The sequence below is a fragment of the Phalacrocorax aristotelis genome, chromosome 7, assembly GCF_949628215.1.
Source record: "Phalacrocorax aristotelis chromosome 7, bGulAri2.1, whole genome shotgun sequence".
Lineage (NCBI taxonomy): Eukaryota > Metazoa > Chordata > Aves > Suliformes > Phalacrocoracidae > Phalacrocorax > Phalacrocorax aristotelis.
The window spans coordinates 35991015-36005190 of NC_134282.1; the positions used below are offsets into that span (position 1 = coordinate 35991015).

Here is a 14176-nt window from a genome sequence, read left to right on the forward strand (position 1 = left end):
GCAGCCCATTTTTCCGTGTGGCTCATCCACTGAAGCGTTCATGGCATCAGCAGTACTGGCAACACCAAGGAAACAGTTTTCTTCCCACATCAGATGAAAGTAATGAAACAAAATTCTACAAGTTGGTTGCCAGCCCCACACCCCAAGCTGCCTGCGTCTGGGAGTTCTGGGGAAAGAAGTTGTAAGATGTGAAATGTAAATATAATCCAGAAACTTGTATTTTGAAAGAAATGGAAACAGGGATTTGTGCATAATGAGGATTCCAGGGATCAGAATTGAATCCTTATGTGTAGCATCAACATAAGCAGAAGATGTGCTCTCTCATAGCTATGGTGACACTTTTGTATAACTGAGAAATCAGTTATTCACAAGAACGCACCAGGTCCCCAGACTCTTCGGGTTTCAAGGTCTTCTTGCCTAACCATCCCCAGAAAATGTATTTTAAGTAGACCACAGATGCAGGAGTCTTGTTAGCGGTATCTGAATTTTGTATAAGTGCACATGTGTGAGTGAGTGAATAGGGGAGTGGTGTGGAAGAAGATAGATCAGGTCCAACTTCCCAGACTTCATCTATACTACAGAAATAGAGATGGTTGCCTAACATCAAATTAATACTTTTATAACAATTCCACAAGGGAAAGTAGTTTCACTTAAAATTTCTTTAGCAAACTCTTCAACAACAATATTGCACCAATTTGCCCTATAAGATGGTTTCACAGCCTTTACCAAGTGGTGTTGGAAATTTATATGGGGCAAGATTGTGCCTGGTTCACACACATCCATGTGGTTGGGTAAGAGTTTCCCACTGCCTCCATACCAAATAAAAAGGTCAGTGAGGAATCTAAGCCAACAGTCAGTACTAAAGCGATGGATGTGGGGCAGATCAAACTAGTCCTTCCTGCCTACATGCCAGCCATGCTTTTCTGGAGTCCATACCACATGCCTCAGAAGGCTTCTTACAAAAGCAAAACACTTCCCCCAATATCAATAATGTAATCCTCCCACCAAGCAGGTTGGAGATATTCACTGTGGGCAAGAATTTTAGAAGCCAGCTTCCTGTACTTCAGGCTGACCTGGAGATACAGGCTACCACAGCAGTCAGAGGATACCCCATAGTGACAATTACCTAAGCACTAGTAAATAGTAAAGAAAGAAGGAAAATGGCTTAGGGTTTCATTATTTCAGAAGTATCTTTAATGGCTTTATTTATTTGTGAGAAGTACATAATGAGTAGACGTGCCTCAAACAATCCTGAAGTTTGATGTTTCATTAAATTTTGACTTTGGTTGGGATTCATTCCTTCTCTTGAAGACCTCAGTATTACCTGCAGGTCCCCCAAGCAGGCAAGAAACTATCAGTAAAAGCCATTCACTGCAAAAATTCCTGATCTTTCAGCAAGTTACTATAGAATAGTGATGGATAAAGCAAAACGGCTAAATTCAGTAAAGCAGGCTGAATAGATCTGCTAATATGGCACTTCGACAGGTGTGCCCCTATTAGAATAGCAAGCTAAAGCTTTCTTCAGACAGACAGATTAAAGTGGTTTTAGCAATTATCTGAACTTGGACGGAATAGGATGCAAGCACTGTTAGCCTCAATTTGAAAGATGCAAGTAGAAAAAGTAGCTGTGGGAGCAAAGAAGCCAGAACTACCTGAGGGAGATTCAGGGCTAATACCAGGATAGAAATACATTCTGTATAACTTTACAGAGGTGGTGGTGAGGAAACTAAAGCAAGCTGTATGTCATAATGAAACTAAATAACAACAGGTCTTATCACGTAAAAGCAGACTGCACCATAATCTAAGCGAAGCAATAAGGTAAAAATTCTCATTTTTTTTGGACTGTCTCCACAGCCAGATTTCAATATCATCTTGTTTTATGCATTATTGGTAAGTTCCATAGCGACAGCTTGTGGTGGGTATTTTCAAACAGTTACATCACTATTGTTCTGAAACAAGTCTTCTGTGCTCCTGCTGGAACTAAAAGGACAAGCTCCCCGGGAATCCTAGCTGAAGTAGGCATCATAGAACTTTTATGACAGGATCAATGACACAGTCTGCTCAGAATAAAGAATTAGGTGGAATTGGAAACCATAACTATACACAACAATGATCCTATAACAAATCGTTCTCACATCTGTTCGATGTTCAGATTTTAAGTTTCAAAGTGTATTAAAAGTGGGGGAAAAAAAAGCAGTGATGGATATGAAATGGATTACGAAGACCTCAATCCTGACCAGACCAAAAGGATGACATGTTATAAGCACTCTTTCCATTGGTCCCAGCAATAATTACAAGCACACTCACTTAAATGTACTCAATTTGCCTGCAGGACTGTGTCCCCATTGAATCACACTGGAAAACATGGAAGGCACAATTAGAGAGGCTCTTTGCTATTCTGGTCCAGAGTGGCATTGTATACTCTGACACTTGGTTTTGGATCCCCAAGCTGTCCTGTGTACATTACTAGCTTGAATCACAGATCTTCACAAAATGAAAAAATAAAAAACCAAAAAACCACACAACAACCCCACAAACGCAAGAGCTCTCCACAGGTGAAACATCTGAAGAGCCAAATACTTGATTACACTTGCGAGGTTTAAACAAACATAACTGGGCTTTTTTTGAAACAGAACCAGGCCTGGGCCATGTATTGTGACGAGTAATGAAAAGCTTTACATTTTCATTAGTCATTCCCAAGCTCTTTTCCTACTGTCTTAACAGAGAACAGTTAAGAGACTAGATTCCATTTTGATTCTTCCCCCCCCTTACTGTTGCTACTTGTCCCGTTTACCCACCTTTCCCTGTGCCACCAGTTCTCTCTGGGCTGCTGAAGCTGACTTCACAAGGGCACTGGTAGCAGCTGCAATGGACTTAGCTGCTTCCAGGATCTGTTCTTCAAAATCCAGAGTCTCATCTGCTTGCTATAACCAAGAAAGAATATTGTCACACATTATTCACCTGAAAGCAGTTGTATGTTCAAGATTGAGGACATATATGAAGTGAGACAAGAAGATTTTGGAACACATCAGTAAATTCAATGAGACCTACAACATAATTTTCTGCAAAGGAGTTTCACATGGACTAAAGCTGGGAGTCAACATAAGTGAATTTAAATATTGAGTTGCCCTTGTGGCTGCTCGCATCTGAAACTGAGTATCACGCAAGATACTTAAAGGCTTGCCTTCAACTTTCTAATACATTCTCTCCACTGGGCTACTCAAAACTACATTCAGAAAAGTGCAGGTCTGAAAAGAAATTCTTGTTTTTCCATATCAAGATTATCTTTGTAGTGCTATAATACTGGCTTCCAGGATTGCTAAAGTAGGTAAAGCATTTTCTAATACTTAAAGACTTAGAGCATTAAAAAAGAACAGTGATAAATGTATATTATCTCATTCACCTGTACTAAGAAATATAATGTTGATACCAAGCAAGTGCACAGATTTAACAGCTTTTAAGAGCATTGTGAAGCAGTCCATCATCTTGGAGTTATGAATTTCCAAAGGTCTGGAACACTTCAGTTGTCCAAACGTGTCTTGCAACAAGCATGTGCAGAGAGATCAGCTGTTCCTAATGAGGTTTCTTGCTATTTAAAATGCAAATCTATCATTCCATAAAACGACAACTTCCCTAACTTTCTAATAATTTAAACAAATACTGAGAACATTTATCCATCGAAGCACACTTACTAGCTTCTGAACAGTTAACAAAATAGATAAAGAGTTATTGTTATTTTAAACAAAACCTGGCCTGGGCCATGTATTGTGATTGGTTTTTATACAAAAGAAACCAACAGAAGGTACTTTTTTTATGATCAAATCACAAGCCTACCAGAATCCGATGCAGTATGACCAATAGGGCTAGTGGATACAATACCAGAACAGACCACCTTATGAGAGATGAGGCTTTTGAAATACAGGTTTCTTCCAACTTATGCAACCATGGCATTGTTGTGTCAAATAACTAACTTTAGGCACACCAACTATATGTGCTTTGAGTTAGAAGATGGAGCACTTCATTTGCAAGTTTAAGTGCATTCATCTAAGTTTAAGTCAGGTTTAGTTCTCCTGTTACTGCAATCTGATGAAATAGTAGTCAATTATAAAATAATAAAAGATAATTATGAGTAATGACAATTCATTACAATATGGCACGTCAAGCACTGCTCAGTCCTACAGCAATTCATATAATTGCCATGTAACTAGAAAAAAGTCCTGGAGATGAAACCATGCATCTATAGACACCAGCAAAACTGAATGATTTGGAAATAAAAACTGATGTGTAGATGAAGTTGTTGGCACTTAAAAGTTTTTCTTATCCTTTAGGAAAAGCCACCTAATTCAAGGGAAAGTATTTGTCTTGCCCTGCTATTGGGCTAACCCCATCAACTGAAGCATATGTCTCTGTAATAAGAGTATAAGAAATTGCTTTGTAAAGTGAGCAAATCATGTTCCACATGAATTTTTGGCAATGCTTGCAATGTAACATCATGACCATCATTATATCTAAGTGGTAATCACTTTGGTCCTAAATTTATACAAAAGGCCTCAAGTCTTATTTATAAAACTCTTACTTCAATCATGACATCACAAAACCAAAGTGACTCAATGGAATTCAGTATAGTCACTATCAGATTTCTCTTCATTATGAGAATAGATGCATTGTTGACTTTGACTGAAGCTGATTAAAGACTTAAAAACTGAAATATCAACAAAACTACCACTGGATGATAGTCAATTTAACAGACCGTTACTGCACTTTTACTTTTAACAGACTGTTATTGCGTTTTTACTTTTGTCCAAGGCTCCCTGTTATTGAGAGCTTTTAAGTTTTCATTTCCAACAAAACAAAATATATTGTGTGTCTTTTTCCTTATATGTCAGTGTTGTTAAGAATTCAAACTCAAGCGAGTGAGCATTTCAGTATCTGCTTATTTATTATAAAGGAGGTGTCATTCTTTCATAAAGTTTAAGAAAATGCCCATGGCCATACCATGACCTGTTAGGTAGCCGTGTACGTGCCCAGTTGGTATTCAATTTGCGAAAATCCAGCCACCAGAAAGAGACTGGAGAAAAGTAGTTGTTTGAACTCAGTTCAGCTTAGTGAGTGGACTAAATATTGCACATAAGTGCTAAGCAAAAATGACTAATTTCAAAGGGAACGCAGAGAAATAAAATCTTGCGTTACTGAGAATGATATTATACGATGGATGGATTAACTTCTACCGTGGAGCAGCAGGTAAAGCTCAGCAGGAAAATGGATAGCTAAACCTTAGTACCTCATCAGATAATCGATTTTTTTTCCCCCTGTGTACCAAACTAATTTCTTTCCAATTATATTGAAATTTGGGTGGTGGGGAGAAGAAACCACTGAGTTTCTCAAACTTCCAAATCCTACATTTACTGTCATCTCATAACTTCTTTTATTTCTGGAAAAAAAGAAAAAAGTTTTCTGTTGACAGTTGATCCCTTCTGTGGAAAATTTATTTCTGAAGCAGCCCTACATAGCATTCAGACTGTGGAACTTCTGTTGAGTTGTCATATTTCTAACAAATCCTTGTTTTCTAGTCCTTCCCTGCAGTTGTCCCTTCAGCATTCTCAGGTATGACATCTAAGGGCTGGTTACTCATGTTTGAAGTGGGGAAGTAGGCACAATGCTCAGTCAGTGCTGTGGGTACATTTACCTGCCTGTACTCTCCAAAGCGCATTCCTTAGCAATAAGGACATGTAAGAGTCCAACCTGAACACAGCAAAGTGCCCTAAAGGGCACCCATTCCCATTATTAAACAGTGTGTCCTGAACTGTCTTAAGTTCATACTCATCAACACTACCCTCAGAACATGTGTCAGTTCACAGCCTTCACGAACAAAGTTGGGAACAATGATGTGATACATGGCAGAAAATGTCACCTTGTAAGATCCTAGTTAGCCCTGAGAGGGCTACTTGGGCTTCTTTAGAAAAACAGATCTATGAGACAAGTGACTAGCTTCTCCTTCCTGAAGTAGTCCCCCATGAAGGTCAGTATCTTTTTTGACACAAGCTTAAACTAATAAGCTGTTATTGACTATGTATGAGTATAAATGGATTGGAAAATGAGGTCACTGGAACAGACAAACCAAAATTATTAAGCTAGCTACAAAGTCTGTAACATGAAATATCCTGAAAATGTTGACTGTGCCATTAAAAAAATGTAATTTGAGATGGTTTTGTACTATATTTTAACCAGTTTTCTATAGAATCTCCATTGTTAGGGCAGCATAAATAAAGCCAGGGTTAACAGGATAACAGATGAGGCCCCAACCTCATTGGTAAACAGTAGAAAAAAAAAACCTACAAAAGACGAACCATTTTATTTTGAAGCAGCTCTCATTTTCTGTTTCATAAAGAGAAAACCAATATGGGTGAGGTACTGCACTGAGCCATGGAAAACACAATAACCACTTCAGTGAAAGTCAGTTCTTGGCACAGCTGCTGCTCACTGTCATGCAAGGCCCTACACAGTTTAAAAGCATCTCCAAGAGCAACTCTACTGATAAAGGAGCCCTTCATATATATACTATAAATCAGATTAAATTAGGAATCTGCAGGAAGTCTTCTAAACCTGCTTGTGAGTGAATGTACTCCTTCATATTGCCTTCAACTATGTTAAAACCCCCGGAGACAGGGCAGGACACTGTAGGAATATGTTTGATATATAGTTGGATTAAATAACAACCTAATATATCAAACATATCACACAGAGTCCTGCAGAAAAAGGCATCCAGGTTTGATTCATCTTGGGAGATAAAAAAAAGGACAAACTGCTGAAAGCTAACAGCAGGGAACTCTTACTGACTGCTAAAGACACTTGTGTTTGAAGGTATAAGCCTGCATAGAAGCATGAAGAGCATACCAACAGAATAGGGTAGGTACAGCAATGCTCTCTGCTGTTGTACCTCATCTACCACACCTTCTTCCTTAGAAGTGGGTTTTTTCCAGTATTAGTGAAGCATATAGGTTTGACTAGACAAAATGTTTTTCTTCTTAAAAAAATTACTAATTTGGGGGGGTTGTTATTTTACAGGCAGTGGCATATTTGCATAACAGGAGGAATATGTGGCTGCATTGTAAGACACTTGACCCTCCAAAAATGGAAAACAGAGAAAAAAGTCCACACTCAGGAAAAATACAATTGTATTTCAAGGAAATATGACAGCCAAAACTTGCTTAATAAACAATAAAGATCTCATTGCGTCACAGATCATTCCCCACATTGAACACTGCAGTGAGAATACTGAACAGGTTTTATGTTACGGGGAGGAGTAACAACACCTACTTAGGAGAGTCCTTAAGGTGCTTGCAAGATATAAGCTCAGAAGACAGATATTAACAGGGTATCAATGGGGCAGTGGACTAGAGGACTAAGCATTTTAGGAGCACATTCACCAGCAGCCAAATGACCAGGATTTAGACCAAACAGAATATGCATCATACAAGAAAACATGGGCAGCAGTTAGCAGGTCTGTGTCTTATTAGAGATTGTTCTCTGGGATGATTCCCGGTAGTGGAAAATGAAGACATCTTACTCTGTTGGTCTCAGTCGAAGACATCAAGGGGGTATGATAGGTGCAAAAATATGAAGAGAAAACAAGGAAAAGAAGAGTTTAAAAAAAATAAAAAGCCAAAAGTATATAAAAAAATTAAGATAGTGGAACAAATGAGAAAAAACCCTACCTTCAACTATTGATTTTTTTCTTTAGAGGTAATAGGCAAACTGTAACACATAAAGATAAAATTTCAAGCCTAAATCAAATGACTCCCGCTGCCTGCCCCAATAACAGAAGCTTATCCAAAAATAGAGAATCAGCTACCAATTAATAATGATGAAGATGATGGATTTCCTGCAGGCATATTTTCTAAAATTACCAGCTAAGAACTTCTCTGCAAGTTCACTTGATGATGATTACTGTTAACCACAGCAGGCGATTGGTCTAGCTGGACCAGCAGTCTGTTCCACTGTAGAAGATAGCTCCTATTCCTGCATTTCATAGACTAAGCATAAAAAACCATCAGTTGTATCAACCCCCTTACCTAGTCTTGGCATTCACACTGCAACACTATGTATGCTGTCAAAGACAAGCATCAGAAAGACAGAGACTGTTCAAAGCAGGAAATCCTACTCTGGGAGGATGTGAGCTACAAGTCATCAGCAGAAAAAGTGGTATTTTAGCCACTCTGTCATCTTCCTAGCACCTTTGATGTGTATGACAATCCATATTGTGAAAGGGATTAAACATCTAAAACAGGATGTAAAGTCTGTTTAAATCCCAAATTAAGCAGAGTTGGATATGAATTTCAGTTTCAGAAAATGGCAAATAAACAGACCAATAAATCACAGGCAGACAGGATACTCAAATTAACATGTTAAATGAGGAGCAGGTGTGAGATCTGTATTCACTGGGAAATTACAATGACCCTGGAGTGGTTTAGATGTTGAAGGAAACTGCTCCATGGTTACTAGGCAACACACATATGCTATTGTGCAGTGATTGTATAGAAAAGGTGATGGAGGACTCTTCCTCTCCTCAGACTCAGCCTGTGTCCTCTTGCTCTGTAGAATTGCATTATAAAGGACCATTTTTCTTTATAAACAAAATGGATGTACTTGTTAAAAAATGCAGGACAAAGAGCATTTCTTTTTCATGAGCTAATTTATTCCCATCACTAAGCAGGGGGGGTGGGTGGGCGTGTGGGAAGTCCTCAAAGAGTGAAGCTACCAAGAACTATTTCATCTGATGTTCCTGAATGACAAAATACCACCCTGCACTGAAAACAATCATCCAACACTGAATGTTCTTTAGGCCCTGCTTTTCAGAAAGACTTCTCATTAGAAAACAGTTTTGCACCTACAAAGGAGCATAAAGAGAGAAACAGATACATAGTCCTTTCCTGAAGGGAATTGCCAGCCAAAGCATGATTTTCATTTTAAAGAGATGCAATCCTGGGCAACATGGTAATTTCTTCTAAAACCTGCCTGTTACTCCACACCAGGCAAAAGGTAGCAATTCTCTGTGATCCAGTCTTGTGAGCTATGCATACAACTATAGGTTACAACAGTTTCATATATTCCCTCTGTACCATGCATGAAAACAGTTGGCTTAATTTTATATAATATATTCAGAGACATGTTTGAAATGACCTGGTAACATGCAGCGCTACTTCCTTTCGTAATGAACTGTAATTTATTTTCCCTCAGAAAAATTAAACAGAAATGGTCATACTACATATCTGATTTGATACTGAAGCAGCTAGTCTTCTAGCAGGGCATAAAATGCTATACTTTTAATCTTAGAAAATCCTGAAGGTCTTTTCCATTTTGCTGAATCTCTTCTGTGTTGCTGCTGCTTTCTCCTGCTATACTATACACATTCAGATGAGAACAAAGGGTCTTCAAAGGAAAGCAACCGAGAATGACTTGTCACATCAGTGAGATGTGTTTGGAAACAGGAAAGAGGAAAGTAAATAATCAACAGTAATGATACTGTAACTCTTAAAAGCATTTCGCTTTTCTTCCTTTGCTTGCTCATGGCTGGTGTTTGACTCACTCCCTGAAAAGCATTTTTTAACCTTCCTCCTTCAGGGCTAAGTCCCATCCAGTGCAGTGTCTAGTGGCACTGAGACTGATGCAAGGCTTGATTGTTTATACCATTATCATGGACAGTACGAAGTATACACCACTATATGGGCTATATGCATCTTCTGCTTTATTAACTTCAAAGAAACAATGGGGATGGACACTCACCTTTGGCTTGGCTCTTGGTTTCAGCTGCTCTAACTTCTTTGCTGCAGCCTCAATTGATGCTGCTGCCCCTAGTAGCTCTGTCTCTGCAATGACTGTTGGGTCTTCTGGATCCACCCACTCTGTCCCTGAAATTAATGGAGATGAAGACAATAACTTCAGTGCCTCTGTGAGCTGCCATTCAAACAGGGTGATTTACAATCACACTTCAAGTGTCAAACATGGAACGCACATCGTAGAAATCTGATTTTAGTACCATAATGGCAAGAAACCACTGTAGTTTACGCAACTGAGAGCAAAATGTCACAGTGAAAAAAGTATTTAGCAGGATTATTCTGTTATGAAAGTAACTTAATTAAGAAGTGTGTAAGCAAAGTAGCTTCAAAAAGGATACCATCCATACTGGGAACAAAACTAGCTGTCACTCAACTTTCATTTATCAGAGCTCTTACTAAGATGGTTTCTAACTTGAGCAAGTTGTAAGGTACATTGAGAAGTCTGACAGAATGGTAAAGAGGACATGTTATAGACAACAGATAATCATCCACAGCACACTTCTCAGAGTCTCATTTTTGGCAGTGGTTAGAGATGAAGCTAGTACTAACTGATATTGTATTTTGTTTTCTGCTACTGTGGCTCTTGAGTCTTCTGCTTGATGGTTCCATCTTCAGAGGCCACATGATTTACAGATGACTTATGACCAAGCATAGGAAGTGGGAGGACAGACATGCTTACCAACACTGTAAACAAGTGAATACCAGCAGAGAAATTAAAAGAATGGAAGCAAATGGTACCAAGACACCTAGAACATACCGAAAGGAGTTTTGTTAGCTTTGGGGTTTGTTTTAAACGACCAAAATTACAGACCACCATCTCTGGAGTGAAAACCACACTGTACTGACAGCCAGGCTGCCCAACTCACCTTTCATTGCTTCTGCTGATTGGATGAGCTCTGTAACAGCACCAGCAACCCGCTTGGAGAAAGAGGCCAACTGATGCTTTAGTTCTGGAGTTGGTTTTTGAAGGATCTAGAGAAAAAGATAAAATGTAATAATGCATATTAGTAGGGATTCCAGAGAACCCTGGAACATTCCCAAGTGAAAGATTTATTTTATACAGCAATCGGCTGAGAGAAGTCCAGTGAGAGAAATACAACTGTCAACCAATCACTAGGAGCAAAGGCTTACACTGCAATGTCTGATGTATACTAGGAAAGTGGCACTGCCTTGCATTTCTATAGGAACTGACAATATTGTCTGGAAGTTCTCAGTACTAAAACTAGGACAGAATTCTCCAAAGCAGAGGCGGATGTGTGAATATGTGGGAGCAATATGCAGCTTTAGCACTCCATTCTCAGATATTATAGTCATTATACTTATGTATCAGGCTTAGTCTTTCTAAACTGCTAGAGGGGAGCTGATTTTCTAGTATTAACAAACTGGTTGGTCACTATTTCTAAGAAATAGAATTATAGAGTTCTGCAAGCTGGCGCTAGCTGCCTGTTCTGGAAAAAATCAGCAGTAGTGAACACCGTGGAAATGCCAACCCTGGGCAACACCCTTAAACAGAAGGGAAAGAAAGACACCTCTGAACTGAATTTGCATCAAGTGTTAAACTGCTGTTAATGGAAAACAGTCATACATTCAGACAGTGAGGTTGAATTCTGCCCTGAACAGGAACCACATTTGCATTTTAATTACCATTTTGTAAGGAGAAATAAGATTAAGTTCTGGAAATTCACATATACTCAGAAACTACTTCTGAGAGGAGAGTGACAGATATACAGAGAGATTTAAGAGCAAAAGAAGAGGTTGAGTCTCGAAAGTCACATTCAGGTGTGCATTTCCTTAATGTTTTAAAAAACTCCCCCACAAGGCAGCTCTAAAAACTAGGTGCACATTGAAAATACATTTTGTCTTTTTGTAAGCATGTTTCCCATTTTGCAGTCAAATGCCTAACCCTTTACTCTGACAGACTAAACTAAACTGGTTTTTTTTCTGAACTTTGCCTGGTGAGAACTCTGCCACACAAGAATCCTATCTCTGTAGAACTGCCATGTCAATATATGGGTGGACTGGTGTCCTGCTTCCTAAGGATGGTCTTTAGTCAACTAGTTTCCGTAATAAACAGAAGTACACGAATCCTCAATAGCTAAACAATCTGCAATGCTAACAAAACGTAACAGCACAGTTATAACCAAGGTTTGTACACTGCATAATGCCTTAGTATGGCAGAAATGGAGCACTGAACATCTCAAGGGTTATCTTCCCACACAAGCAAAGATGTTGAAAAAATACAAGAACGTGCTTAAGACTACAGCAAAGAATGACATTTTCTGCTCCAGCAACTGTGACACTAGTGCTACCTATGATAGTGGTGACAATGTTGGAATTGAACAAATATATGCAGATCTTAAAAGTAGGCAATTTACAAACTGCACTATTTTAAAGCCAATTTAGAATTCACAGCAGATCCTCATCCCCTGCAGAGTCATGTGCAGACATGGCATGAGAACAGCAACAAAAGCCTCAGACTTCCCCTCAACTCAGAATGCATCAATACTGACTGAGATGGACCATACGAATACATAAGAGGGCAGGTCAGTCTAACCTTGCTAAGAATACAGCTAACAAGTTGTTTTATATGCATTTGTGCATACCCAACAGCTTTAATCAGTGCGTTCCCGCACCTTACTCCTAGCTAGGTGATTAGAGGAATATTCCTTTGAGCAATCAAGTCAGTTTTGTGCCGCTTGCCCAACACAACCTCTGCACAAGTCAATACGTTGTCTTAAGAAATCTTAGCTGTTGCATCTCAACTCTTGCACCTAAAAAGTATCATCCTCAAATAAAGATGGCTGCTGGATAGTACTCCTTGGCACCCCTGTGTTGAAGCACCCATGCAATCATCCCTAGCCTGACTACCACGGGCATGACTGAACTTACTAGCAACCATATCACAAGGTGCCACGTGGACTAATTAGAGATTTCTAATCTGAGATGATCTGTGTTTCTGGAGGTTATAAATTAAATAAGGCTGTAGACCTAGGGGTTCTAAACTACCAGAGTAACAGGGATTGTCTGATGCTGAAACCATCTTACTGTCATTTTCTTTTATCTGAGCAAAACAAACCTGAGCTACGATGTTAAGTTAGCAAGATTGTGTATGGCAGGAGAACAGCTCAGGTAACCACAGAACAAGCAAACAAATCACTTGGATTACATCTAGACTGTGTTCTGTCTCTGCCACAACTCACAGGAGCTAGAACTCAGGGGAAAGGGGGCAAAAGTCCCTAGAGCAAAAAGTCTGTCATTTACCTAGTTGAATGCTCCTCCGAAAGTGATCTTTTCTTCATCTACCTTCCAAATCCTGTTTACATTTATGGAGTACGGCATGGATGTATTATGTGTGTATGTGACTAGTTCTAGACAGACTTCAGCAAAGAGTCAAAATGAAATTATCATTCATTATATCTTTTTTCCATGCAGGCATTATGCTCTTCAATTGTGGTTGTAATCTGGGTCACAGTCAGTTTTCTAAGGCAGCAAACATGGAGTGGGGTGGGGGCGGGATTTTCTCATGGCTTTAGAGCCGTGAAAGGAAAGCAGCTGAAGGTGAGGAAGGCCTTTTCCACCTATTGAAGGAACAGGCCTTTCTTACCTTAAGCTTCTTTAATTAAGCAGAGAGAGAAAAATAAAATGAGCAAAAATTGAGTCAAGTCCTTGGTCTGTTTTGGCATATAATCTGAAACAAGTACTATGACTGAGTTTGGGAGACCAAATCTGAAAAGTCCCTGAAGTACCTCTGAACTAAAAATGGATCACACATCTAAAGCTAAATTACTGATTGCTATGCCGCTCTAGAAATTACATTGACAAGTTCAGTCGTCTTCAACTATTTTCTCTGCTAGTGACAAGCATAACCATGACTTTAGTTCTGTTATGTGTATTTCAGGGAGTTGATGTAAACGATTAGACATACTGTATTCTCAGCAGTAAAGCTGACTTGGATTTCCTAATCTGTAATTAGTGGCTGCAAATTTCAGTTTCAGAGACTTTAATATGTCAGCTTAAAGCCACTTAAAAGAAATCTCTGGGCATCCATGAAGCTGATAGTTGATTTAAACCACCTTCAAACACTTTAGTATCTCACAAATGGTAGTTCGAGCCCACATTATTGCTTCCTACAAATGTAATAGCAACAGGAAAACTATATATTTATTATGTAATAATTATGTATGGTCAAGAAAAGCCAACTGAAAGTAGGATTCATGAGTTTGGATTTAAGTGGAGAAGTTTTATGCAGAACTTTGGGGGTGTCATGTCTGGCATGAGTTGGAGAGCTCTTTGTGAGGCAGTGCTGACTTGGGGTTTTGGGATGGCACTGAGTAGGTGAC

The 14176-nt window shown here is 39.1% G+C and overlaps 1 protein-coding gene across 4 annotated transcripts in view; it reads right to left on the reverse strand.

The window, feature by feature from the left end:
* TLN2 (talin 2) overlaps positions 1–14176 on the reverse strand; it is a 221548-nt gene that overhangs the window by 8196 nt on the left and 199176 nt on the right. For all 4 annotated transcript variants that reach the window (XM_075100095.1, XM_075100097.1, XM_075100094.1 and 1 more), the window contains 3 exons: positions 10703–10808; positions 9784–9908; positions 2799–2924 (listed from right to left, as the gene is read on the reverse strand). In XM_075100095.1, the coding sequence (XP_074956196.1) occupies positions 2799–2924; positions 9784–9908; positions 10703–10808 (357 nt within the window). The remainder of the gene's footprint in view (positions 1–2798; positions 2925–9783; positions 9909–10702; positions 10809–14176) is intronic.